Here is a 24,106-nt window from a genome sequence, read left to right on the forward strand (position 1 = left end):
TGGAAAGGACACTGAACAATGCAGCCTTAGGGAATCGCCCACTGTGCGGATCTGCTGTATCTGCTGCGCATCAGTGCCTCTAACCCTTCCCTCCTCCTCCCCACCTCCAGGCACAGGAGGTTCCCATCCACAGCCTCTGTGCTGTCAGGCAGGACACGTGCTATTTCTGGCCATGGCTGTCCATGATGAACCACTGAAGAGAAAACCTTGGCAGGATGATGGTCTTTTTGCACAAATATTGTTCCCAGAATACTGCAAGATCATACTAGTTCAGAAAAAGTATGGAATCGTCCTCTAGTCTCCCTCCCTGGAGGGAAGATAAAGAACTGTGCTGAGCCACTACAGAAAACAGTATGGAAGTTCCTCAAAAAACGAAAAATAGAACTGCCATATGATCCCGAAATCACATTCCTCAACATATACTTGGACAAAACTGTCATTCAGAAAGAGACATGAACCTCGGCATTCATAGCAGCACTATTCAAAGTAGCCAAGACACAGAAGCAACCTAAATGTCCATTGATAGGGGAATGGACAAAGAAGTTGTGGTATATACACACACACACACACACAAACGGGTAAAAAAGAGGTGGTATATATATGCAGTGCATGGAGTACTCCTCAGCCATAAAAAAAAGAATGAAATAATGCAACACGGATGGACTGAGAGATGATCATACTAAATGAAGAAAGTCAGAAAGACAAATACTATGTGATATCACTTATATGCGGAATCTAAAATATGACACAAATGAACATATCTATAAAACAGAAACAGACTCATAGACATAGAAAAGAGACTTGTAGTTGCCAAGAGGGAGGGAGGCTGGAGGAGAAAAGAATTGGGAGTTTGGGATTAGCACATACAAACTATTATATATAGAATGGATAAATAACAAGGTCCTACTGCATAACACAGGGACCTATATTCAAAATCCTGTGATAAGCCATAATGAAAAAGAACATATATATATATATACATATAATGGAATCACTTTGCTGTAGAACAGAAATTAACACATTATAAATCAACTATATTTCAATAAAATAAATTTCAAAAAAAAGGAGAACTGCCCTGATTTTGAAAGAGTAGTGCCCTTCAGAACACAGTCAGAATTAGACAAATCAAAACCAAAAGAAAATGAAGCTATAATGGCACAAGAAATTCTTAGAAGATTAGGAAGAAAAGCAAGTAAACAGCAAACAAAGAAAACAGTCTGATTCAGTCTGACTCTGCTCAAAGAAATATTTTATGCTTGAAGCCAGGTCTCTTGGGACCAGTAAAAACCATTACAGAAATTAATCATGCAGCATTATTATTTCCAAGCCAAATTATATTTCTTATTTTTTAATATTTTAACTTCATTTAATTTTCTAATTATAAAATAATAGATGGCTGTTATAATTTTAAACAATTTTAGGAATGTAAAAAGAAGATGTTTTTGCCTATTCCCCTCACACATAACATCCACTCTCAAATCACATACTTTCAAGGTAAGCAGTTTACAGTGTGATTACAACCGAATGGAATTAAATTCCTCAGTAAGAAAGCTAACAATTGGAACAGAAAGCCTCCTCCACTAGCGGAGTGGAGAGACCCTAAAGCAGTCCTGATCCCACGGAAACACTTTCTCTCCCAGGTAACACCCCCTGCTGGACAACGTTGTGATTGCCACAGGATTAGGCTGCTCTTCTTGAGGGTCCATTTCAAGAAGCAGAGGCATTGTCTCAAGGCTTTCTTTCCTTCAACAAATATTCACTGATCTCACCTCTAGATACGAGGAGCTGTCCCAGGAGCTGAACAGACAACGATAAATATCATAGCCAGTGGTTCCTATTCTCATGAAATGTACACGCAAGTAATCAGGTAAAAGAATGAAGGTTAATATGTGTTATTAACAATCTGAAGAGGGTCCTGGGTGTAAAACACAAAATGATTAGGTAGTCAGGGAAGAGCTCTGGAGATTGTGCCATTGAGAGAAAGAAGAATGAATATTTGGTCAGTGTAGAATAGTGGACGGGAAGGATATGCAAAGATCCAAAGTCAAGTTAAAAGGGTATGTTTTATTCAAGGAAATCAAGGAAGAAGAGGGCTGCAGATTAATGAGATGAGAAACAAGGGAGAGTGACTTCCTTTAATTGCTGTGGGGAGAACAGTTTAGAGAAGAAGTGAAAACACCGATTAGGAGGTGCATGGAGTACAGTGTTTAGTATTAGTTTTAATAGTAAAGACAGAAAAATGGAAGCATCTGAGATACATTTTGAGTGAAAATGTACTGACCTACTAGGAGGGAGAGAGGAATGAATATCAAAGACTCCCAAGTACTTGGTATATGCTACTGGGTAGAAGTATCACAACTCACTGAGAAATCCTCGAAGTGTGGCATGAAAAGGGGAGATGGTTCAACTTACACATATTACATCTGAGAGTTAAGTGAGTCATTCATGTAAAAATGGCAAAAAGGCAGTAATTATGTGACTATGTAGCTCAGGAGATAAGACTGAGAAGTAACATTAAAGCAGGGGGAGGGATGCGTGTGGAAGATATGATGGTTTTGTGTGTCAATCTGACTAGGCTAAGGGTGTCCAGCTGGCTGATAAAATGTTATTTCTGGGTGCATTTGTGAGGATGTTTTCAGAAAAGATTAGCATTTGAGTCAGTAGACTGGGTAAAGAAGATCACTTTCACCAATGAGGGCGGGCATCATCTAATCCACTGAACAGAACCAAAACGTGGAAGAAAGGCAAATGTGCTCTCTGCTTGAGCCAGGACAGGCACCCAGAATCCTGGTTCTCAGGCCTTTGGACTCAGACTTAATTATACCAGACTTTCCTGGTCCTCCAGCTTGCAGACAGTTGACTGTGGGACCTCTGGGTGTCCATAATCACGTTAACCAATTCAATCAGCCATTCAATCAGTCAATCAATCCTATTGAATCTGTATCTTTAATATAGATGTTGGTACTGAGAATGGTTCTGCTTAGTTGCTCAGTTGTGTACCACTCTTTGTGATCCCATGGACTGCAGTCTGCCAGGTTCCTCTGTCTGTGGAGATTCTCCAGGCAAGAATACTAGAGTGGGTTGTCATGCCCTTCTCGAGGGGATATTTCCAATCCAGGAATCAAACCCAGGTCTCCCACACTGCAGGCAGATTCTTTACCAGCTGAGCTACCAGGAAAGCCTGAGAATGGTTCTAGAGGAACAGAGTTTTAAAGATGAGTTTTCTGAATCAGTTCTGGGGTTTTCTGAATTGGCTCTCTAATTTGATTTAAAGATACTTAGACTATTTCTAGTAGTATAGAGAGCAATGACAGACCATGCCAAGATCTGGAAATAGAGATAAGCAATGTATCTCCACTGAATACTCCTCATCAGCCACTTACAAGAAACAAGAATCAGATGACTATATCTTTATACTTAGATACTCCCCATGTCAGACAATGTGGTAAAAGGATGACTTCAGGGATTTGAAATTTCCAGCTCAAGGACCACATAAATGACTGGAAGCTTCTACATGTGTCCATGCAGACCTTTAGCTCCTCCTGGAGCTAACGTCTGAAATTGCTGAAAACCAAACACAGAACCTCATACTGTGTATCTACAATTAGAAAAGAATAGGACACTATAAGTTGGAATGATAAATGTAGGGATACAGAGCCTCTAAATTCTGAAGAGTCTCCTTTGCTGGTGGAAGATTCTTCCCATCCCCATAATAATTTAATTTGACCATACTTAATTTCATTATACACATAGCTTTGATAGTTGTGGTAAATAATACCAAATATGAGACATGTATGCATATACTACCCCAAAGAGCTGAATCTTCTTGGGAGAATAAGAAATACATACTTGGAAAAGTAATAAGAATAAAAAGCAAGGTATGAGTATCAGGGCTTAGGATGTAAATAAGAATGATTGGGAATTGAGTTGGCCCTGTAAATAGATTTAAAATGAAAGGATTTTAGAACTGAAAGCAATTAACATAATATCTCATGTAACTCCATTTAATAACTGAGAAAACAAACAAAGAGAAACTTAACTTGTCCAAATTATGATAGCAACTTACTGCGAACAGAACTCTGGTCTCCTGATTCCTGACTCTCTGCTGTTTCCTTTGCAACCACTGCCTTTGTGACTGCTAAAAACAAAAGGAGAGAAAGACAGGTGAGCAGAGAAGGCCCTGTATAAGCACTAGGAGAAATGTACATCCTTGTCATACATATGTAAATGTACATCCTTGTCATACATATGTATGGATGATGGTATCATGCATATATCATCAGCATCCTTCACTGCTGATATGTGAATGTTCAGTGAGTAGACTGGTGAAGGGCTCCTATTATGAAGTATCAAGAAGTAAGACTGGAATGGAATGAGCACCTTGGGATGAAAAGATAAGATTAAACTAAATAGAATACTAACAGTCTCAGTCTAGGTATTTTAGATGTTAAATAAGAAATAAAGGTAAGTGCTATATGAATTTCAAAAAGGGTCAGATTCCAAAAGCTGAAAGTAATCAGGGCTGGCTTAGTGGAAGGGATAAACTGGAGATGAGCATTCAAGAGGGACAGGATTTGAGAGAAGAGGATACTTTGGATAAGGTAAGGAAATCCTAGGACCTGGGAAATGAGGCTGCAAAGGCATGACGGCTCAAGATGGTGCAGAGTAAGGAAATCCAAAGTTAAATAAACCAAGTAGCTTTGAGGAGAGTGAAGAAACAAGACTAACTAGAATGGGAAGCTTGAGTAGAGGGGACCTGGGAAACGAGGCTGAAAAGGCATGACGGCTCAAGATGGTGCAGAGTCCCAGGAAGGCTGAATGTACCCTGACCGAGACCACTGCAGGCGCTTAAGCAGAATGACTCGATTACCGTTTTAGAAAGACTCATGTGGCAATGACATATAGGACGGACTGAGCCAAGAGAAGAAAAGGGAAGGCAAAGAGCTATTTTTCTAATAAGAATATTTTTCTAATAAGAATTTTATAGACTAAAGAATACTATACAATATTTATAATACCATGAGCTATTCTTCCCATCAGTTCATGGGAAATAACTGGGGAAACCATGGAAACAGTGTCAGACTTTGTTTTGGGGGGGCTCCAAAATCACTGCAGATGGTGACTGCAGCCATGAAATTAAAAGACGCTTACTCCTTGGAAGGAAAGTTATGACCAACCTAGACAGCATATTCAAAAGCAGAGACATTACTTTGCCAACAAAAGGTCCGTCTAGTGAGGGCTATGGTTTTTCCAGTGATCGTGTATGGATATGATAGTTGGACTACAAAGAAAGATGAATGCTGAAGAATTGATGCTTTTGAACTGTGGTGTTGGAGAAGACTCTTGAGAGTCCCTTGGACTGCAAGGAGATCCAACCAGTCCATTCTGAAGGAGATCAGCCCTGGGATTTCTTTGGAGGGAATGATGCTAAAGCTGAAACTCCAGTACTTTGGCCACCTCATGCGAAGAGTTGACTCATTGGAAAAGACTCTGATGCTAGAGGGATTGGGGGCAGGAGGAGTAGGGGACGACAGAGGATGAGATGGCTGGATGGCATCACTGACTCGATGGACGTGAGTCTGAGTGAACTCCAGGAGTTGGTGATGGACAGGGAGGCCTGGCGCGCTTCGATCCACGGGGTCGCAAAGAGTCGGACAGGACTGAGCAACCGAACTGAACTGAACTGAGCTATTATTTCATAGACACTATGCTAGCTTTTCTCATTTAATGCTCACAAAAACGATATGAAGGAAATTGAATTATCATCTCCATTTTTAAAATGAGAAAACAGAACCTACATAACCTGCCCAGGTCACAAATCCAGGGAGTGGAGGAGTCAGAATTTGAGCCCAGATAACATGACCCCACAGCCTACAGTCTTAGCTTCTATGCCATATCCTTCAGTATTATTAAATGTGTCTGTATTACTAAATGTGTCAGTATTATTAAATTCTATTAAAGAATCCAAGAACAAAATAATTAGGGCTGAACTAGTGATTAGTAGGAAAAAGGAAATGTAAGGAAGAGATGAGACTTTACAAGGGAACAAAATGACAGAACTTAGTATTTATGAGATACATGGGGATGAGAAAGAATGAAAAATGATCATCCCTTCAGGAGTGAAAACACAGGGAAATGATAATACCATTCATCCTTGGACACACAGGTGAATCCAGAGGGGAAAGATGAGTAGTATTTCAGATATGTTGCATTTGGAAAGATGAAAAGATATCCATGTAGAAATCAGAGTATGCAGATAAGATACATTTTAGAAACTCAGGAGAGAAGAAGGATTGAAATTATAGATTTCTGAAATTATCTCACATAAAATGAACAGAGGAAGCAACAAAACTAAGCTCTTTAAGGGAGGGGGGGGTGGGGGAAGAACTACTCTCTAGAGACCAGCAAAGTTGAAAGGCAGGAAAGCGGCAGGAGCAGAAGCAGGATAGGGCAGAGTTCAACAGATGAGACTTTCAAGAAGAGAGCAGCTGCCTTCTAATTCAATCTATATTCTCTCCTGGAAGATCTCATTCTCACTTATTCCTTACACTATTATCCACACACATGCAAGTAAGAAGTAAGAGAGGGCTACAGTTGAAGGAGTTTGAATATGTCAACAAAGGGCTGAGGTAAGCAAAGATATCACAAAGGAGTGATTAACTTAAGCATGAGTATATAACTAGTTGAAAGCAATATTTGAATGTACAAAGACACAGATGGGTTAATTAAACCAGTTAGGTTGAAATCAGGGAAAGTATCTGGAAAAGGGCTGCATTACTACCAAAAGGTAAGGAAGCTATGTTAATCTATATCACTCAGACACAATCAGCAAAATTCAGATTAAGGGAAACACCACAGGACCAACAACCGGGCTCCTTCAAACGAAATGCAAGGGAGAAATATGGAGGTGAAACGTGTAGAATAAGAGAAGCTTGAAAGACCTATCAACCAATCACAGCGTGTGAACTGGATAGGATACTAGGTTAAACAAGCACAGTAAAGGAAAAAAAAAAAACTATGTGACAAGTAAATAAGAAAATACATTAAATATTTAAATGTGATAAGATTGTGGTTATGCTTTTTAAAAGTCTTTTATGTTTTTAGAAATCATATTGATATATTTATAGATTTTTGATGCTTGATATTTGCTTCAAATAAATACAGGAGTTATGTGGATAGTGATATAGAAGTAGAGATTGCTATTCAGTCTCTCAGTTGTGTCCGACTCTTTGCGACCCTATGGACTGCAGCATGCCAGACTTCCCTGTCCTTCACCATTTCTGGGAGCTTGCTCAAACTCATGTCCATTGAGTCGTGAGGCCATTCAACCATCTCATCCTCAGTCATCCCCTTCTCCTCCTGCCTTCAATCTTTCTCAGTATCAGGGTCTTTGCTAATGAGTCGGCTCTTCGCATCAGGTAGCCAAAGTACTGGAGCTTCAGCTTCAGCATCAGTTCTTCCAATGAATATTCAGAACTGATTTCCTTTAGGATTGACTGGTTTGATCTCTTTGCAGTCCAATGGACTCTCAAGAGTCTTCTCCAACACCACAGTTCCAAAGCATCAATTCTTCAGCGCTCGGCCTTCTTTATGGTCCAACTCTCACATCCATATGTAAAGAGATTGGCCAGAAGTTAATTGCTGGAGCTGGGCATTGAGTTCATGTAGCTTCATTTTTTCCATATGTTTGAAATTTTCCTCACTACATTTTTTTGAAGATGCAGTTTGCTTTGCAAGAATAGGATTTTCTTCCATTTACTGTAGTTTAGATCACCATGGTTAAGTTTTCTTGACCTGGGTTATGGATTTCAAGGAATCATGGGGATTATCAAATCAGATCTAGACAAAGCTAGAAAATGAAGTGGTCCATCAAAAAACAAGGACTTAGAACACAAGGTTCCAGCTGAAATATGACAGGAGATAGATGCTTCAAGTTATTAAAGGGTTTCAAAGCTAAAATTCTAACAGAAAGGACAAGAAATTAATACGGGATGTGTGTAAGGAGTTTGTTGAATGAGCAAAGCAATAGTTAAGAAAAATGATTCTGTCCACTCTTCTAAGACAAAGTAGAGATTCAATGTCAATGAAAAAGACATGCAGGGATGAGATGACCAAACCGCAACATGGGATATTTGTTCATGAGAAAAGAATGTGCACTAAAGGCTTGTTAAGACACTGGAGATCTAGGGGTAGGGTCATTCAAACCTTTGCAAAACGACTTCATCATCTTCTCCTCTGTTTATTCCTTTTTCCTCAACAAATCCAAAGTGCACAGGCCCTAGGAAAAAGGTGGTTAAGAGTAAGGGATAACTGAAGTTTGGAGGAAAAGGTTAAAGATCATTTTCTCCCTCTCACTCAATCCTGAATTTAACAAATCGTGTTAATTAAATCTGTCACCTTCCTATTTGCACGAGGTGGGGTATAGAACACTCAGGACGGGGAAGGACAAGTTGCTTTACATAGGTTGCAGGGAGATGACTAGGACCTTGAGCTGTGAAGACCTCTCTCTACCCTTTTTCTCTTCTAGGCCTCACCCTCAAGAACTCCCAAAGCCCTAGAACATTTTTTCCCAGGTATGTAAACGAAACAGCACTTAAGGGTTAAGATTATGGGAAGGGAGTGGAAGGGAGCATTTAAGCTTAAGCGAGGGCTTCTTCTAGCAAGGAAGTCGGAGTGGCGGAATCAGTTTGAGAGTCACGTTGGCAAGCGCTGGAGACACACAATGGGTCAAATCCGAGAGCCTAGGAAGCTAGGGAAAGGACTGCGCTTTATACGGGTCTTTATACAGAAACTGCACTCATCAGACTCCAGGGAGACTGCTGCGGAGCCGGGTGGGGTGGGGAGGAGGGGGCGGTGGAAGAGGCGGAATCGGGGGAGAGGGCTCCAAAAGAAGGAAGAGATTGATTTCCCTGAGGTAGACGGAACGTTCAGAATGCCCCTCCCCAAATCCAGCTCTCTCGCTGTTAGGTAACCTCGAGAGTTAACCGAGCCTCAGAAGCCCGCCCCTCCCCTTCGGGTCACCTCCAGGCGACGCCGCGATGCTTCCGGGTTACGTGCTCGAGCTTGGCGGCGTGCGGACCTTGCCAAACCCGAGCCGCAAGTCCCAGGGCTCCTCCCGCCCATGAGGAGGGCCAAGAGAAAATATGCACCAATCGGGATGTAGATTTGGAAGAAGTTCACTCTGTGGGCCAATAAGAAGGTGGTGGGCGGGGCTTAGGGGGCCGTTCGTTCGTCGGGTTTAAACCTGAGCGGCCGGGCGGTTAACGGCAGCTAGGACGCGTTTGTGGTCCGTACGCCTGCGCGAGCTGGGGGAAGCTAACTGAAACTTGCGGTGGTGCGATAGCCGCGCCGCAGGACTCGGTGCGGCAGACGGACGTCGGCTGGGCGGGTAAGCGGGTAAAGGAGGACAGAGGTGGTACACGGGCCTCCCGCCCGCCCACGGCTATAGAGATGGGGCTCTGAGTAGCGAGGAATTGGAGTCTCCCTCCCGTGGTTGCCGGTCCCCCGGGCGCTCGGTGCAGAGCCCAGGTGTGCGGCCTCCGGAGGCACGTGTGAGCCGCGCTGTGCGTGCCCCCGGCGCCCCCGAACCCCGAGGTCACGTTATGCTCCCACTTGCCGGTCCTCTGCCCGCCGGCGGCTGCAACAGCGAGGAGCCCAGTGGTCCGTCCACTCGTCTCTGCGAGGTGACCGGGCTTCGGGGCGGCGGGACCCGTGCCCGCGGAGGAGTCAGCTTCCCCGGAGGCTGGCCTCGAGCATGCGAGACGATGACCACGCCCCGGGCCAGCTGGTGCAGACTCTGTTGTCATTGTAAAGGGAGAAACCTCTTCTCCCCTTCTGGTTGGTTTCACCTTTGTCAAATTCTGTATGTTACAGTGCGAGACTCTTTGCCTAGTGAGTTAGGATAGCGTGTAGAATTGAAGAACCCTATAGTCCTGCCCCAGAATGAAACAAAAACACTTTTTTTCCTGGTTATAAAAGTTATACAGTCTCATTATTTTTAGAAATCCCAGCACTGTTAAATACATACTAAAAAAGGAAGAAAATACTCGAGATTCTATCAGCCACAGATAAAAAATCAGTGTTCATATTTGGGTTTATTTCAGATATTTACATGACTGTAAAATGTATTTACTTTTAATATAACAAAGCATTTTCATTTAAAAAGCAGATCATGCCTCAGTCCCTAGCAGTTTAGGAATAAGATATTTGATCCATATCGAATGTAGACATGCATTATCATTTTCAATGGGGGCATATTTCTTGCTGTGGCTCTCAGTTCAGTTCAGTCGCTCAGTCGTGTCCGACTCTTTGCGACCCCGTGGATCGCACGCAGCACGCCTGGCCTCCCTGTCCATCACCAACTCCCGGAGTTCACTCAGGCTCACGTCCATCGAGTCCGTGATGCCATCCAGCCATCTCATCCTCTCTCATCCCCTTCTCCTCCTGCCCCCAATCCCTCCCAGCATCAGAGTCTTTTCCAATGAGTCAACTCTTCACATGAGGTGGCCAAAGTACTGGAGTTTCAGCTTTAGCATCATTCCCTCCAAAGAAATCCCAGGGCTGATCTCCTTCAGAATGGACTGGTTGGATCTCCTTGCAGTCCAAGGGACTCTCAAGAGTCTTCTCCAACACCTCTACTATGCCATATTATTTAACCTGTCCCCTAATGGATGGACATTTGTTTTTCTAATTTCTTCATCAGAAAATAGTATGGTGGTAGTTACTTGTACACATATATGTTTGCATCTTGTCCAGTTTATCTCCTTAGAATAATTTCTTGGAAATGGATTGTGGCTTAGAAATAATGGTACAGTTTAAATTCCGATTCAGGGTGGGAGGGAGGCTAAACAGGGAGGGGATACACACTTATGGCTGATTCCAATACAGCATGGCAGAAACCAATACAGCATTGTAAAACAATTAAAAATAAATTGATTCATGATTCCAGAGCGCCCTCTATAAAAACTGTCGGTTCCCTCTCCCCTCTCAACAGTACAGAGTGTAAGAGTAGATATTTCTCCACACTCTGCCCTGCATTAAAAAATCTTACCAATCTAAAAGGATAGCTTGATGTTTTTATTTGCATAATGAATGATATGGAACTTTTATGTTTATTAGTCATGATTTCTTTGATAAATCATGTCTTTTGTCTGTTCTGCTGGTGTTTGTACCTTTTAATAGCTTTCTAAGAGGAATGCGAATTAGTGATTTTGAACCTGTTACAGAATTTCCTCTAGTCTGTTGTTTCTTTGGATTATGGTTATCTTTTTTTAGGGTATTTTGTTTTCTTTTGTTCTAATATTGCCGCGCTTGAAGCTACTTGCAACCCTTCCAAGAAGTAGAGGAATTTGTTCTAGCTCAGCAAAGTTTAGAATCTTAACTAGTGACCCAGCCCCTCTTCCAATTTAAAACCCTTGAAATCTTTTCATTTGTAACTAACTCAACTGAACACTTAATTGCTTCAAATTTTGACAAGATACTGCTGGGTATTTTGGTACAGATAATATCTGTATTTATCTACAAAATATAAGCTGTTCTAGTTTCTGTGTGAAAGTTTCCCTATAGGTAAAGAGAAAGGATTATCAGTTCTTTATATTAAAAAAGAAAGAGAAAAAACTGACAGCTACTTACAGATCTTGCTAAATTATATATTTTATTATTTGCAAACATCTATCTTCATACACTCGAGAAAAAGTGTGCAATAATTTAACTGCAAAGAAAACATGCTAATCATAGTATAGTACACATGCCATTAAAAAAAAAAAATCACTTTGGGCTTTAGTGTTGGAAATCCACCCAGCGCAGAGTCCTGTTCCATTTCTGTCCCTACTTTCCTGTTCTGTGTTTATCTCTTCAGTAGGTAGTTTTGTATTGCATGAACATTGAAATGGATGGTATGATAGTTCTTGCAAAGCACCATTTTATTTATATATGTAACATATACTTACATGATATGTATATAAAATCTTGTTTAAACTTCACAACCTATTGAAATAATTGTTTTCCAAAGTAAAAGCTAAGCCCTACTTTACTTCTCACATTCATTTAGTCCTTACCGTGGGTCAGACTTTGGAGTTTGTACATTGTATTATACAATACAGATAATTCTGCAAAGTTACATTTGGGGACTTCTGATTTGCTTCATCTGTGATGATTGTCCTGAGTTTTTCTATGGCAAGTACCAAAAATAATGTCAGTAAATCCTTATTCTTCTAGATTTGATAATACATCTTGTTAACTTTGAAAGGATTTCACTTAAGATCAAAGACCCTGATCCTCTCTTGCTTCTACTATAGACTCTCCCGTTAAGCTGCTGCTGCTGTCATTTCAGTCGTGTCCGACTGTGTGACCCCATAGACGGCAGCCCACCAGGCTCCCCCGTCCATGGGATTCTCCAGGCAAGAACACTGGAGTGGGGTGCCATTTTCCTTCTCCAATGCAGGAAGGTGAAAAGTGAAAGTGAAGTCACTCAGTCGTGTCCGACCCTCAGTGACCCCATGCACTGCAGCCTTCCAGGCTCCTCCGTCCATGGGATTTGCCAGGCAAGAGTACTGGAGTGGGGTGCCATTGCCTTCTCCGATAGACTCTCCTAAGCATGGCTTTTTAGTTAGTTGCTTTTTGTGTCATGTATCATTTTTTGGAGTTTATTTTTTTTTTTTGGTTCCCTAAACTCTGTTCTTTTCCTAGGTTTTGTTTTTTTTTTTTAACTTGAAAACTAACGCCAGTGAAAGTACATTGAAATAAGGTAGAAAGTTGAGAAAAATAAAATGCTTTGGTTTGCTCTTACATGTTTAAGTGGGAATATCTTGCTACACTCCGTGATTACGCTAAAAACAGAAGGATCTTTACCTCAAAATGAAAGGAGAAAGACCATTCGTGGCTCACACAGCACTATTAACAGACTGATGAGCTTCGTAAAAGGTGCTGTGTTTTACCTACTTAGATCATTTTCACTAAACCAGTTTATCAAACATATAACTAAGGTTTGTGTTTTTAAGTTTTGACATTTGGGCAAAGCTCTTTATGAGAACTCAGATGAGTAGTATCGTTTGCTTTTAAAAAGAACCACACAACAAATCAGATACTTGTGGGTTCTGGTTTTAATGACTTTGAACACAAGGCACAAGTTTCCAGGTGTATGTCAATGTATGTCCATTTAAAAATTTCTTCTTAAAAAAAAAAAATAATAAATAAAAATTTCTTCTTGCTTCTCCCACCTCTAGTTCTTCTGTACAGGAATGAAGGAATGTTTAAATTTTTTCTTGTTCCAGAAAGACTTCTTTAGCCTAATGGTGTTTTGTTGCCTCCTAGATCTTGGTGAGTTTTCTGTGGTTAAATGCTGCTTTTAAGTTCTGTATCAATACAAATTCTCTTCGTTGGTTTCTCAAAAACAGTATTTTCTTCCTCTAGTGTGTCACTACAGTCCCTTTTGGCTTTTGTTTCTTCCTCATGGAACAAATGTGGGTGTTCAATGCGTCCCCTACGTACAAAATGCTGGATCCGGGATTCTAATCCTTGGCATTTAGGACGATCCATTAGTGGCTTATAGGTGCGCATTTTCACTCCTTCTACAAAGGCACTGGTCTGCTTTGTGACAGAGGGCTTAACATTTCTCCATTCTATCATTCCATCCATCTTTGGTCCTGTAATATATACAGTCAAGCATTACAATGGATACTTTACCACAACAGAGTCACGTCCAATCTCTGTGTGAATCTCCCTCCCCCACAATCCTGTATAACTTTGGTTCCCATCATACCTGTTCCACAGGGTAGTGCAACAGAGTCCAGTCCTTGTAGCATACTATACAACATCTGAGTTTTCACAGCATGATTAGCCCATAGTTGCTGAAGGTGGGTAACATTGAATTCCTGAACTTCCCGGTCATAGATCCACTTAATATTTTCAAACTTACAGTCATACAAGACTAAAGGAAATTCCACAGCCATACTAGAGAAGAAACAGCATGAGAATACACAGCAGCCATCCAACAGTTCTTAAAAAACAGGATTAGCTGGGTTAGGAGGGGGAAAATTCTGTCAATATTGAGTATCTAATAGTTGAGAAAATATGACACCATCCCTCATGTTGAACTTTATAATTAAAGAAAAGCGCAGCAAACCATGGATCACTTAGTTAGGCTTGATCTACATTAAGTTTCAATTGTAACAAGTCACCTAGAAGTGAGTTGACTTGGCCCCACCATAATGCTGTAAAACTATTTAAGGAGCCTGGTCCAGACACCTGTTACTTACTAAAGGGATAGAACAATGACAGAAGAAAATTAAAAGATAATCACTGTTACATGTTCACAACATTCTACAAGTTAGAGTAAAAGCCTCATGAAGGGAGAATCAGAAACTTAGTTTTTTAGACAACGGTGGGGAGAGGAAGACTATTTTAAAATATATTCTAATATATCTATAGGCAATAGCTGTTTTTTTTTGGGGGGGGGGCAACCTGGGTTTGTGTTTTTAACTTACCTATATTGAGGCTTCTGGGGATTTTTCTCTATGTTCAGCAGCTCATCAATAACCTCTGGCTTCTCCATTCCTTGGCCAATCAGAAAAAGAATAGCCATCATACAGCGGACTTGATGATAAAGGAACGCCTGGCCAGTCACTTCAAACTGGCATAACTGAAAGGGTTCTTGCCATCCCTCCTCGGCCAGGTTCTGGCCCACTCGGTGTACTTGAGCAGACAAGACAGTCCTCTGAAAATTAGTCACCCCATTGGCTACATCCATTTTACATAAGTTCCTAAAATCATGTGTGCCAACATACTTCTGGGCTGCATAGTTCATGGTTACAATGTCTAAGTTAGCACAAGGGAAGAAATAGCGGTAGGTCCGCTCCAGACAGCTGAACCTAGCACTGAAGCTAGCTTCTACGGGCGCCCAGGCCAGCACACGGATGTCTGGAGGGAGTACCCGATTGAGAATGTGGGTATAACGGATCTCTGTAGCCACATCATTGACTTCGTCTTTTAAATTAAAATCCTCAGAATCCCTGCCCTTTGGAAAGTGAGAACGTAGGTCAAGAGAAATCACCTGTGGAATTAAGAGAAAGATATTTAGAGATACAAATGATCTGAATCCTCAGTATATACACCTAGAATATATTACTGTTGCTTGCTTTGCAAAACAGTACAATGGCCCTTACCTGTCCAAAGGCACTGACTCCTTTGTCTGTTCGCCCACACCGGTGATAGTTGGATGTCTGCCTGTTTTCTACCAGTCGAGTCTTGGTTAGAGCCTCAAACAGTTTCTCTTCAATTGTATTGCTTGTGTTTTCCTGACTGGCAAAGCCCTGATATCCCCAGCCCAGATAGGCGATCTTTAGAGCTACATGTCTTTGACCATGAGCACTGAAATCAAAGGCACGCTTAGCTTTTCCCCCAGCTCCTGAAGAATTCTCTCTGATGTTTGAGTCCTTGTTATTGGCCTGTTCTTTTTTAAGTCGTTTTACCTCCTGCTCCAGTTCTTGTACTCTTTTTAGGAGTTTCTCAGTCTGGATTCTGTCTACGTCATTTTCAGCCATGATATGACAACTTCAGGAATAAATACAAAGAGATCCACCCTATCTGAAAAGAGAGTAAAGAGATAAAATTTTAGTACTGATTGCCTTGGTGATGTTGATATCATTCCATTATGTTCAAACAGTATCTAAGATTTAATTTGAGGCCTAAAGGATATATAGACGTTTGATTCTGCTCAGGGATACAAGCATTAGCTTCATTATTATGGGTCAATCATCTAGATATTATTCTTTTCCATCATGTCTGGCCAATTCACAGTGAAAAAGGAAGGTAGCATCAGAAACAGAAAAAATCCAGCTAGCATTGTTAAGATTTAAGTAGTGAGAATTTAGGGGAAATGTAGATTTCATTTCTCTATTCTTCATGAGCTGAGATGGTGGAGGACTGATGTTATTGATATTTTTCCCCTAAAACATTTCCTTTTGACTTCTCATTATATTTGTGCTATCTTCCAATCATAAAATCTTTTTATATGGTATATTTATGTCTACTCCAAGTTTCTGTTGCTGTCTAATATTGCAGATAAAATTAATGCTTGTGGTGGGTGGTGTGTTCTGTCATCTAAAACAGTTCTGTCTTAAAGGTGGTGCAATAGAAGCTGGCCCAGTGGAAGAAAGTTGTCAGTGATTGTACTTCATATTGGAAGTAGAATCTGGAATCAAGATTTTACCCCTTTAAGCAGCTTTGATGGCACAAAGAAGGTAATTAAGCATTAAGATCTTTTTAAGTCAAATTTAATGCATGTTCTGATAAGAGATTTCTGTACCTCTAGTAGTTAAAATTGTCATGCTGGAAAATAAAGTCAGTCTGGATAATTTAGATATCAGTGTTGAAATTCGTGACGTATTGCAGTAACCTGAGGACAACTGTACTACATCTGTAAACTGGGACAGTACTAGACAGTCTTTGACTGATGGTTACTTTAAGTCTAGGCAACTCAATTGAGTTTTTTGCTCTTTGAGTTTCTATATCTATGATAGATTACAAATTTAAATGTAAAAAATGAAACTATAAAAGTATTAGAGGAAAACATGACATAACCTTCTTATAATCTTGAAGTAGGAAAGGTATAAGTGAGGCACTGCAGAAACCCAAAAAATGCAACCACCTAAGAATATGTTTCTAACAGCAAAAAGTCAGAAGTTAAATAACAAACTAGGAAGAAAAATATAATGATGGTATGTATTTCATATATAATCAGCTTTAATATAAAGATCAATTAAAAAACCCAACAACCTGAGAGGTAAACGGAAACATGCATATTTCATACAGAGGGGAAAAAAAATCTTATAAATGTATGAAAAGATGCTAAAATTTACTCAATGTAAATAAATGCCAGTATATAGGAAGACTGTTTTCTGTATCAAACTGACTGCAAAGAGGAGAGTGTCTGATAGGATACCACCTGGAAGAGAGGAGAGGAACGAGAAACAAGCTTTGGAATACACACACACTCGGTACTTCTTTAGAGGGAATCAGGCAACAGCTATCAAAACTGAGTGCACACATGCCTTTGACCCACCTATTACATTTCTAGAAATTGAATGTACACATATCTTAAACAAGTATGTAAAACTTACAAGATATTTGTTATAAGACTCGTTTTTAAGAACAAAAATAAAACCACTAAATTAAATCACTCAGGAACAGGTTGAATAAATTATGGTGCATCCATACCTTGGAATTCCATGTACCTTTAAACAATGAAGTCAGTCTGTTACTTCTGACACTGACAAAGCTGGACCACTAAGACTGGCGATTCGAAATCTTTATGGTATAAAAATGTGCACGTCAATGTGGAAAATTATTGGAGAAACGATAAGCTGCCTTTGACAGTGAAACTTGCTTTGGGTTGGGGGGTGGGGAGTCCTTGCTTTAAACTACATGTATATGTATTAGTTTTTCAGCTTAAGAAAAGTATCAGAGATAGAGGAAATAGTGGGCAGTAGATACCTATTCTAGATCCAGTCAGGAAACTGGCATTGGGTGTTTGGTTTGGGTACTTAAAGTACTTAAGCGTAAGGAATGTATGCATGTGATGGTCTTTTGGATTAAATCACTCTCGCAGTTAAAAGCATGGACTCTCAACCCAGACCGCCTGAGTTAGAATTCCAGCTGTAACCTTGGGCTATTTAATCTGTCCATGCCTTAGACTACTCATCTGTGAAAAGGAGCCTTTGACTGTGTGGATCACAATAAACTATGGAAAATTCTGAAAGAGATGGGAATACCAGACCACCTGACCTGTCTCTTGAGAAACCTATATGCAGGTCAGGAAGCAACAGTTAGAACTGGACATGAAACAACAGACTGGTTCCAAATAGGAAAAGGAGTACATCAAGGCTGTATATTGTCACCCTGCTTATTTAACTTATATGCAGAGTACAATGTGAGAAATGCTGGGCTGGAAGAAGCACAAGCTGGAATCAAGATTGCCAGGAGAAATATCAATAACCTCAGATATGCAGATGACACCACCCTTATGGCAGAAAGTGAAGAAGAACTAAAGAGCCTTGTGATGAAAGTGAAAGAGGAGAGTGAAAAAGTTGGCTTAAAGCTCAACATTCAGAAAACGAAGATCATGGCATCTGGTCCCATCACTTCATGGGAAATAGATGTGGAAACAGTGTCAGACTTTATTTTTTTGGGCTCCAAAATCATTGCGGATGGTAATTGCAGCCATGAAATTAAAAGACGCTTACTCCTTGGAAGGAAAGTTATGACCAACCTAGATAGCATATTCAAAAGCAGAGACATTACTTTGCCAACAAAAGGTCCATCTAGTGAGGGCTATGGTTTTTCCAGTGGTCATGTATGGATGTGAGAGTTGGACTGTGAAGAAAGCTGAACACCAAAGAATTGATGCTTTTGAACTGTGGTGTTGGAGAAGACTCTTGAGAGTCCCTTGGACTGCAAGGAGATCCAACCAGTCCATTCTGAAGATCAGCCCTGGGATTTCTTTGGAAGGAATGATGCTAAAGCTGAAACTCCAGTACTTTGACCACCTCACGCAAAGAGTTGACTCATTGGAAAAGACTCTGATGCTGGGAGGGACTGGGGGCAGGAGGAGAAGGGGATGACAGAGGATGAGATGGCTGGATGGCATCACCGACTCAACGGACGTGGGTTTGGGTGAACTCTGGGAGTTGGTGATGGACAGGGAGGCCTGGCGTGCTGTGGTTCATGGGGTCACAAAGAGTTGGACATGACTGAGCAACTGAACTGAAGAGTACTTATCCCACGGCTGTGAGGATTAACATGAATTAATAAATGTAAAGCACAAAAGGCTTCCCTGGTGGCTCAGAGGTTAAAGCGTCTGCCTCCAATGAACCTGAGAGACCCAGGTTCATTCCCTGGGTTAGGAAGATCCCCTGGAGAAGGAAATGGTAACCCACTCCAGTATTCTTGCCTGGAGAATCCCAAGGACAGAGAAATAGTGCTGGGTACATAAAGTGTCCCTCTTAAGTACAAGTTAGATAATGTACATGAAGCATTAGGCCCCATATCATTAATCTCTAGAGCTTTTCTTATGCCAGAACCCACTTATCCTAGGAGCTACTAAAGGTGGCAAGACTTCCAGGCAGTTAAATTGAGAGTGATTAAGAAGAGCCTGGAAATGAAAGCGGGTAATAAACCCTGAGTTAAGTTAATACCTGCAAAATCACTGCAGATGGTGACTGCAGCCAAGAAATTAAAAGATGCTTGCTCCTTGGAAGAAAAGCTATGACCAACCTAGATAGCATATTAAAAAGCAGAGACATTACTCTGCCAACAAAGGTCTGTCTAGTCAAAGTTGTGGTTTTTCCAGTAGTTATGTATGGATGTGAGAGTTGGACTCTAAAGAAAGCTGAGCACCAAAGAATTGATGCTTTTGAACTGTGGTGGTGGAAAAGACTCTTGAGAGTCCACTGGACTGCAAGATCAAACCAGTTAATCTTAAAGGGAACCGGTCCTTAATATTCATTGGAAGGATTGATGCTGAAGCTAAAACTCCAACACTTTGGCCACCTGATGGGAAGAACTGACTCACTGGAAAAGACCCTGATGCTGGGAAAGATTGAAGGCAGGAGGAGAAGGGACAACAGAGGATGAGATGGTTGGAGGCATCACTGACTCGATGGACCTGAGTGAGCAAGCTCCAGGAATTGGTGATGGATAGGGAAGCCTGGCGTGCTGCTGTCCATGGGGTCACAGAGTCGGACACAACTGAGCGACTGAACTGAACTGAGTTAATGCCCCTCCAAAGTGCTCCCTTACTGCCTGTACTAATCTGTATTTTACCATATACTTAACTGTTGTACTTATGACTGTTCTGTTTCACTGCTATAAAATAGTACACAGGAAGGGAATGGTTTTTGAGGTGGGAGTTTATTGTCAGGAAACTAATTGGTGATTTTCTCTTACAGAAGGTCCTTCAGTGTAGGGGAAGCAGTGGAGGCACTTGTGGGACCTGATGGACAAAAATGGGCTAATATGGATCCAGAAGAACGAATGTTAGTAGCCGCTAAAGCCTTCCCTCACATCTGTACAGGCCACGGTGAGGGAGATGTCAGAAGAGAAGCCCAGTCCCTCCTGTATGATCCCTACAGTAAAGCCTCAGTAACCTCAGGAAAGCAACCTGCTTTTCCTGCACAGCTGCATTACCCACATACAGAAAGCAATGCCCCTTCAGAAGCAGTCTCAGAGACCTCCCAAAGACTCCGAAAGCCAGTTATGAAGAGAAAGGTGCTGCGTCGAAAGCCAGGTGGGGAAGTATTAGTGACGGATGAGTCGATGATCAGTGAATCAGAGTCTGGTACAGAAAGTGACATGGATGTCTGGGACTTAAGACAAAGGCTGATGAATCTGCACTTCCAGGAAGACAGGGAATCTCCAGTTGATATTTCACAAAAATTTAGTCTACCACGTGAATACCAAGGAATTTCTCAAGATCAGCTCATTTGCTATCTACGAAGAGAAGAAATGGGCCCTCCAGCTTATGAACAAGACCTGATTGTTGCCAGCCGGCCCAAGTCCTTTATCCTCCCAAGGCTGGACCAGTTGAGCCGAAACCGGGGCAAGGTAGACCGGGTAGCCCGATATTTTGAATATAAACGAGACTGGGACTCCATGCGGTTACCTGGTGAAGATCATAGGAAGGAATTACGCTGGGGTATCCGAGAGCAGATGCTTTGTCGTGCAGAAGCCCAGTCCAAGCCTCAGCATATATATGTTCCAAACAATTACCTAGTGCCAACTGAGAAGAAACGATCTGCCCTTCGCTGGGGTGTTCGTTGTGACCTTGCAAATGGTGTGATGCCCAAGAAACTTACTTCCTTCCCTCTTTCTCCTTCTTAAGTCTTTTTTTTTTTTAAACTTGTCTCTCTTTTCACAGGATTGTTTGCAACAACCTGGTTCTTAGTACCTCTCCTTTATTTAAATAGAAACAACTAACTCAAAATACCATGGAACATAGAGTAAGGACTTCACCCATCACTGGTCTTTTCTAGGTATATGTCACATTGGTATCTACCACTTAACTTCCAAATGACCATCAAATCTAGCAACTGCAAGAGGAATCATGCCAGAAAAACAGACCTAGGCTTTCTGTTTTGTCTTAGTGAGCAAAGCCAGCACTTATTTCGTGAACTTGTTACCTTTGGCCAATGTGAGTTGCTGTTTTTATCAGTGTGTTTTTAAAGTTGCTGAGCAGTAAGCTTACCTATTAAACACTTTTGGAAATTTGTGAACTTGACCTTATTTTCTCTTAAATATTTTCCAAAGGCAATCTCAAACCTAGGCTATGATTCTGCTTCCAATTATACTCTCCATCATACTCTCCGCACCTAAATGAGAGCCAAAGGGAATGAACAAAAACCTGCCCTTTATACACAATCCTACATGAAGGAACAGCAAGATAACCTTTGTTACTAAAGGAATACAGTAATTCCACTAACCATGTTAAATGTTTTTTAATAGATGCTCAATAATAGCACGATACCACATGCAAGGTTCTAACCCAAGTTTTGTTTCAGAATTATTTCAATAATATGTTGCCCTCCGTTTACTTCTGGAATGCCATACTTTTCATAATTTGCCTCTGAGATTTTCTTAGAAATCATGTCTGTCATTTGAAGGCTATTGTCACATTGCAACAGAGCTTCAAACTACTAGCAGCTGGAGCCAGATGCAGACAATAACCAAAATGAATCTGGCCTGTTAGGGTCAAATCACTAACTGAGCTCATCTGAACTTAGATCTGTCTGTTCTTGATTTCTGGTCCAATAAAACCTAAAACCTGGAGGCTGTCAGATTTAGCATTTAAGCCAGAAGAGTGACAGCAGAAATAGCTTGCTTGTTCAAGGGAAAAACAGCCATGTAACAAAAATCTTCCCCAGTGGCTCAGATGGTAAGGCGTCTGCCCGCAATGCGGGAGACCCGGGTTCGATCCCTGGGTTGGGAAGATCTCCTGGAGAAGGAAATGGCACCCTACTCCAGTACTCTTGCCTGGAGAATCCCACGGACAGAGGAGCCTGGTAGGCTACACCCCATGGGGTAGCAAAGAGTTGGACACGAATGAGCGACTTCACTTTCACTTTCACTTGACCATTACTATCTGCTAAAATATATTTTCGCCGTAATATTTAAGTTACATCATTCATTCATTCACCCAGTTCCATTGTTAAGCATTCATCAGGGAGAGAAATAATCAGTGGTTCAAAGATACATATAACATTCACTGCAAATAAGCAAAAACTGCCAACTGTCCAACAATAGTGAAGTAATTAGACGTTAGTCATTGGAAATATATGGGAAGCTAATAGAAAAATGAAAACTAGATCAAACAAATAGGCTGCGTGCAGTCTTGCTGCACACACAAAGCACAAGGAAAGATCAACACACCTAACTCCAGGTAGTGGGATTCAAGGTATTTTATACCTCTTTTTAAAAAATTAACAGCCACATGGTATTTTTTTACATACAAATCAGTTAAAAAAAAAAACTCCCGATGGTTTGCCTCTTCATATATTTCTCAAAGCCCAATATTACCTGCCTTATTAAACCAATTAACTAGTCCAAAGGTATTAAACCGGTAATAAGACATTTTTGGCAAAACAGAATTGACTCAGTATAGTTTTCCCCAGAACACCACTTCCGCTCCTCAGTCTCTCAGTCGTGTTTGACTGCGACCCCATGAATTCTCCAGCCCAGAATACTGGAGTGGGTAGCCTTTCTTCTCCAGGGCATCTTCCCAACCCAGGAGTCGAACCCAGATCTCCCGCATTGTGGGCGGATTCTTTATACCAGCTGAGCCACAAGGGAAGCCCAGGAAAGGGGTCACCAAATTATCAAACCAATTTTCAAATTTGGGGGGAAATGTTGCCACACCTCCACACTCCACAAACTACCGGAATCTCCATTTCTATTTGGTTTCATGAGCAAAAGAATTCTGAGGCAGAAGAGACTACACTCCGCAGTCCCAGGGCCCTCAACAAATCGAAGTAAACAAGCTCCTAACTGCTGCACGTTTCTGACAACTGCTCCAAGAAGCATCAGACACAAAAACACAGGGTCTTTAGTGAGGTTCCACTTCCACACTCCTTCCATACTCAAAAGAGTGCTTTCTTGAAAAGATCAAGGTACAGAAAAAGGAGCATAGGGGAAATGAGAGAAACGTCCATCTGTTTGCCCATCTGTTCGTTCCTCTTTGTAGAACCCAGAAAATAATTCACCCCCCAAAACCCGCACACTTACCTTCCGGTTGTCGGCCACGCAGCTTTCCGCGAGACAGGAAGCTGTCACTTTGCGTCTTCTACGTGCTCCTCCGGGATCTCATGGGAAATGTAGTCCACCTTTATGGGAAATGTAGTTCTAAGAGCCGGGAGTGCAGGTTTAACACTGAAATCCGCCTAATGTTTTGCAGTCCGGCCGCCATCTGTGCACCTCCAACAAGGCATGATCTGGGGCCTGCGCGAGGACAAGAATAAAAGATAGGATAATTTCTAGTCCGCTAAAATAATAGAACGTTAAATTTAAAGAACTTGACCCGATTTTGGAGAAGGCAATAGCACCCCACTCCAGTACTCTTGCCTAGAAAATCCCATGGAAGGAGCAGCCTGGTGGGCTGCAGTCCATAGGGTTGCTAAGAGTCGGACACGACTGAGCGACTTCACTTTCACTTTTCACTTTCCTGCATTGGAGAAGGAAATGGCAACCCACTCCAGTGTTCTTGAATCTCAGGGACGGGGGAGCCTGGTGGGCTGCCGTCTCTGGGGTCGCACAGAGTCGGACACGGCTGAAGTGACTTAGCAGCAGTAGCAGACCCGATTTTATTCGTAGTTAAATTAGTAGAAAGCTATCAGTGAGAGTCAAAACCATTTACAATTAGACTCCACACGAAGGGCTGAAAAGGAATGTGATCGTCTCATAACAAATGACCGAAATGTCCGAGTGACCGAACAAGGATGGGGAGTCTTGCTTCAGCACCACGGAGAGGTCATAACTAGGCTTTTGCGCGTTTTTCTAGAGATGCTGATTGAAATCTCAAGATTCCGGTTAGAAAATTTGAAGAAAAAAATATTCTGCTTCT

The 24,106-nt window shown here is 41.4% G+C and overlaps 2 protein-coding genes and 1 long non-coding RNA gene across 4 annotated transcripts; 1 reads left to right on the forward strand and 2 right to left on the reverse strand.

Annotated features, from left to right (window-relative positions):
- Positions 1 to 1,168: 1,168 nt before the first annotated feature.
- LOC120874433 lies at positions 1,169 to 9,090 on the reverse strand. The gene is made up of 4 exons (XR_005723642.1): positions 8,986 to 9,090; positions 8,206 to 8,278; positions 4,067 to 4,138; positions 1,169 to 1,797 (listed from the first exon to the last, which is right to left on the reverse strand). It is a non-coding gene; the product is annotated as an uncharacterized LOC120874433 (long non-coding RNA).
- Positions 9,091 to 9,234: 144 nt separating this feature from the next.
- HYLS1 (HYLS1 centriolar and ciliogenesis associated) lies at positions 9,235 to 21,271 on the forward strand. 2 transcript variants are annotated; one of them, XM_040255825.1, is made up of 3 exons: positions 9,235 to 9,388; positions 16,121 to 16,238; positions 19,944 to 21,271. In XM_040255825.1, the coding sequence occupies exons 2-3, from the start codon at positions 16,225 to 16,227 to the stop codon at positions 20,872 to 20,874; spliced, it is 945 nt and encodes a 314-aa protein (XP_040111759.1). In that variant the 5' UTR covers positions 9,235 to 9,388; positions 16,121 to 16,224; the 3' UTR covers positions 20,875 to 21,271. The 2 variants fall into 2 exon arrangements, with proteins under 2 accessions (XP_040111759.1, XP_040111760.1); XM_040255826.1 differs by lacking the exon at positions 9,235 to 9,388 and having other exon boundaries at positions 15,581 to 16,238.
- On the reverse strand, positions 13,199 to 23,339 carry PUS3 (pseudouridine synthase 3). The gene is made up of 5 exons (XM_040255824.1): positions 23,272 to 23,339; positions 15,162 to 15,582; positions 14,484 to 15,049; positions 13,760 to 13,950; positions 13,199 to 13,643 (listed from the first exon to the last, which is right to left on the reverse strand). The coding sequence occupies exons 2-5, from the start codon at positions 15,537 to 15,539 to the stop codon at positions 13,333 to 13,335; spliced, it is 1,446 nt and encodes a 481-aa protein (XP_040111758.1). The 5' UTR covers positions 15,540 to 15,582; positions 23,272 to 23,339; the 3' UTR covers positions 13,199 to 13,332.
- Between the last annotated feature and the right edge of the window lie 767 nt (positions 23,340 to 24,106).

This window comes from Oryx dammah, unplaced genomic scaffold (assembly GCF_014754425.2).
Source record: "Oryx dammah isolate SB20612 unplaced genomic scaffold, SCBI_Odam_1.1 HiC_scaffold_15, whole genome shotgun sequence".
Classification (NCBI taxonomy): domain Eukaryota; kingdom Metazoa; phylum Chordata; class Mammalia; order Artiodactyla; family Bovidae; genus Oryx; species Oryx dammah.

What these genes read in the sequence shown, in the direction of transcription:
- PUS3 (XM_040255824.1), bottom strand. Translation starts at nt 15,539, where the DNA reads ATGGCTGAAAATGACGTAGACAGAATCCAGACTGAGAAACTCCTAAAA. An exon ending in CCCCAGAAGCCTCAATATAG is followed by an intron (nt 13,951 to 14,483) that starts GTAAGTTAAAAA and finishes TTTCTTCTCTAG; the next exon opens with TATGGCTGTGGAATTTCCTT. An exon ending in TGCACTACCCTGTGGAACAG is followed by an intron (nt 13,644 to 13,759) that starts GTATGATGGGAA and finishes TATATATTACAG; the next exon opens with GACCAAAGATGGATGGAATG.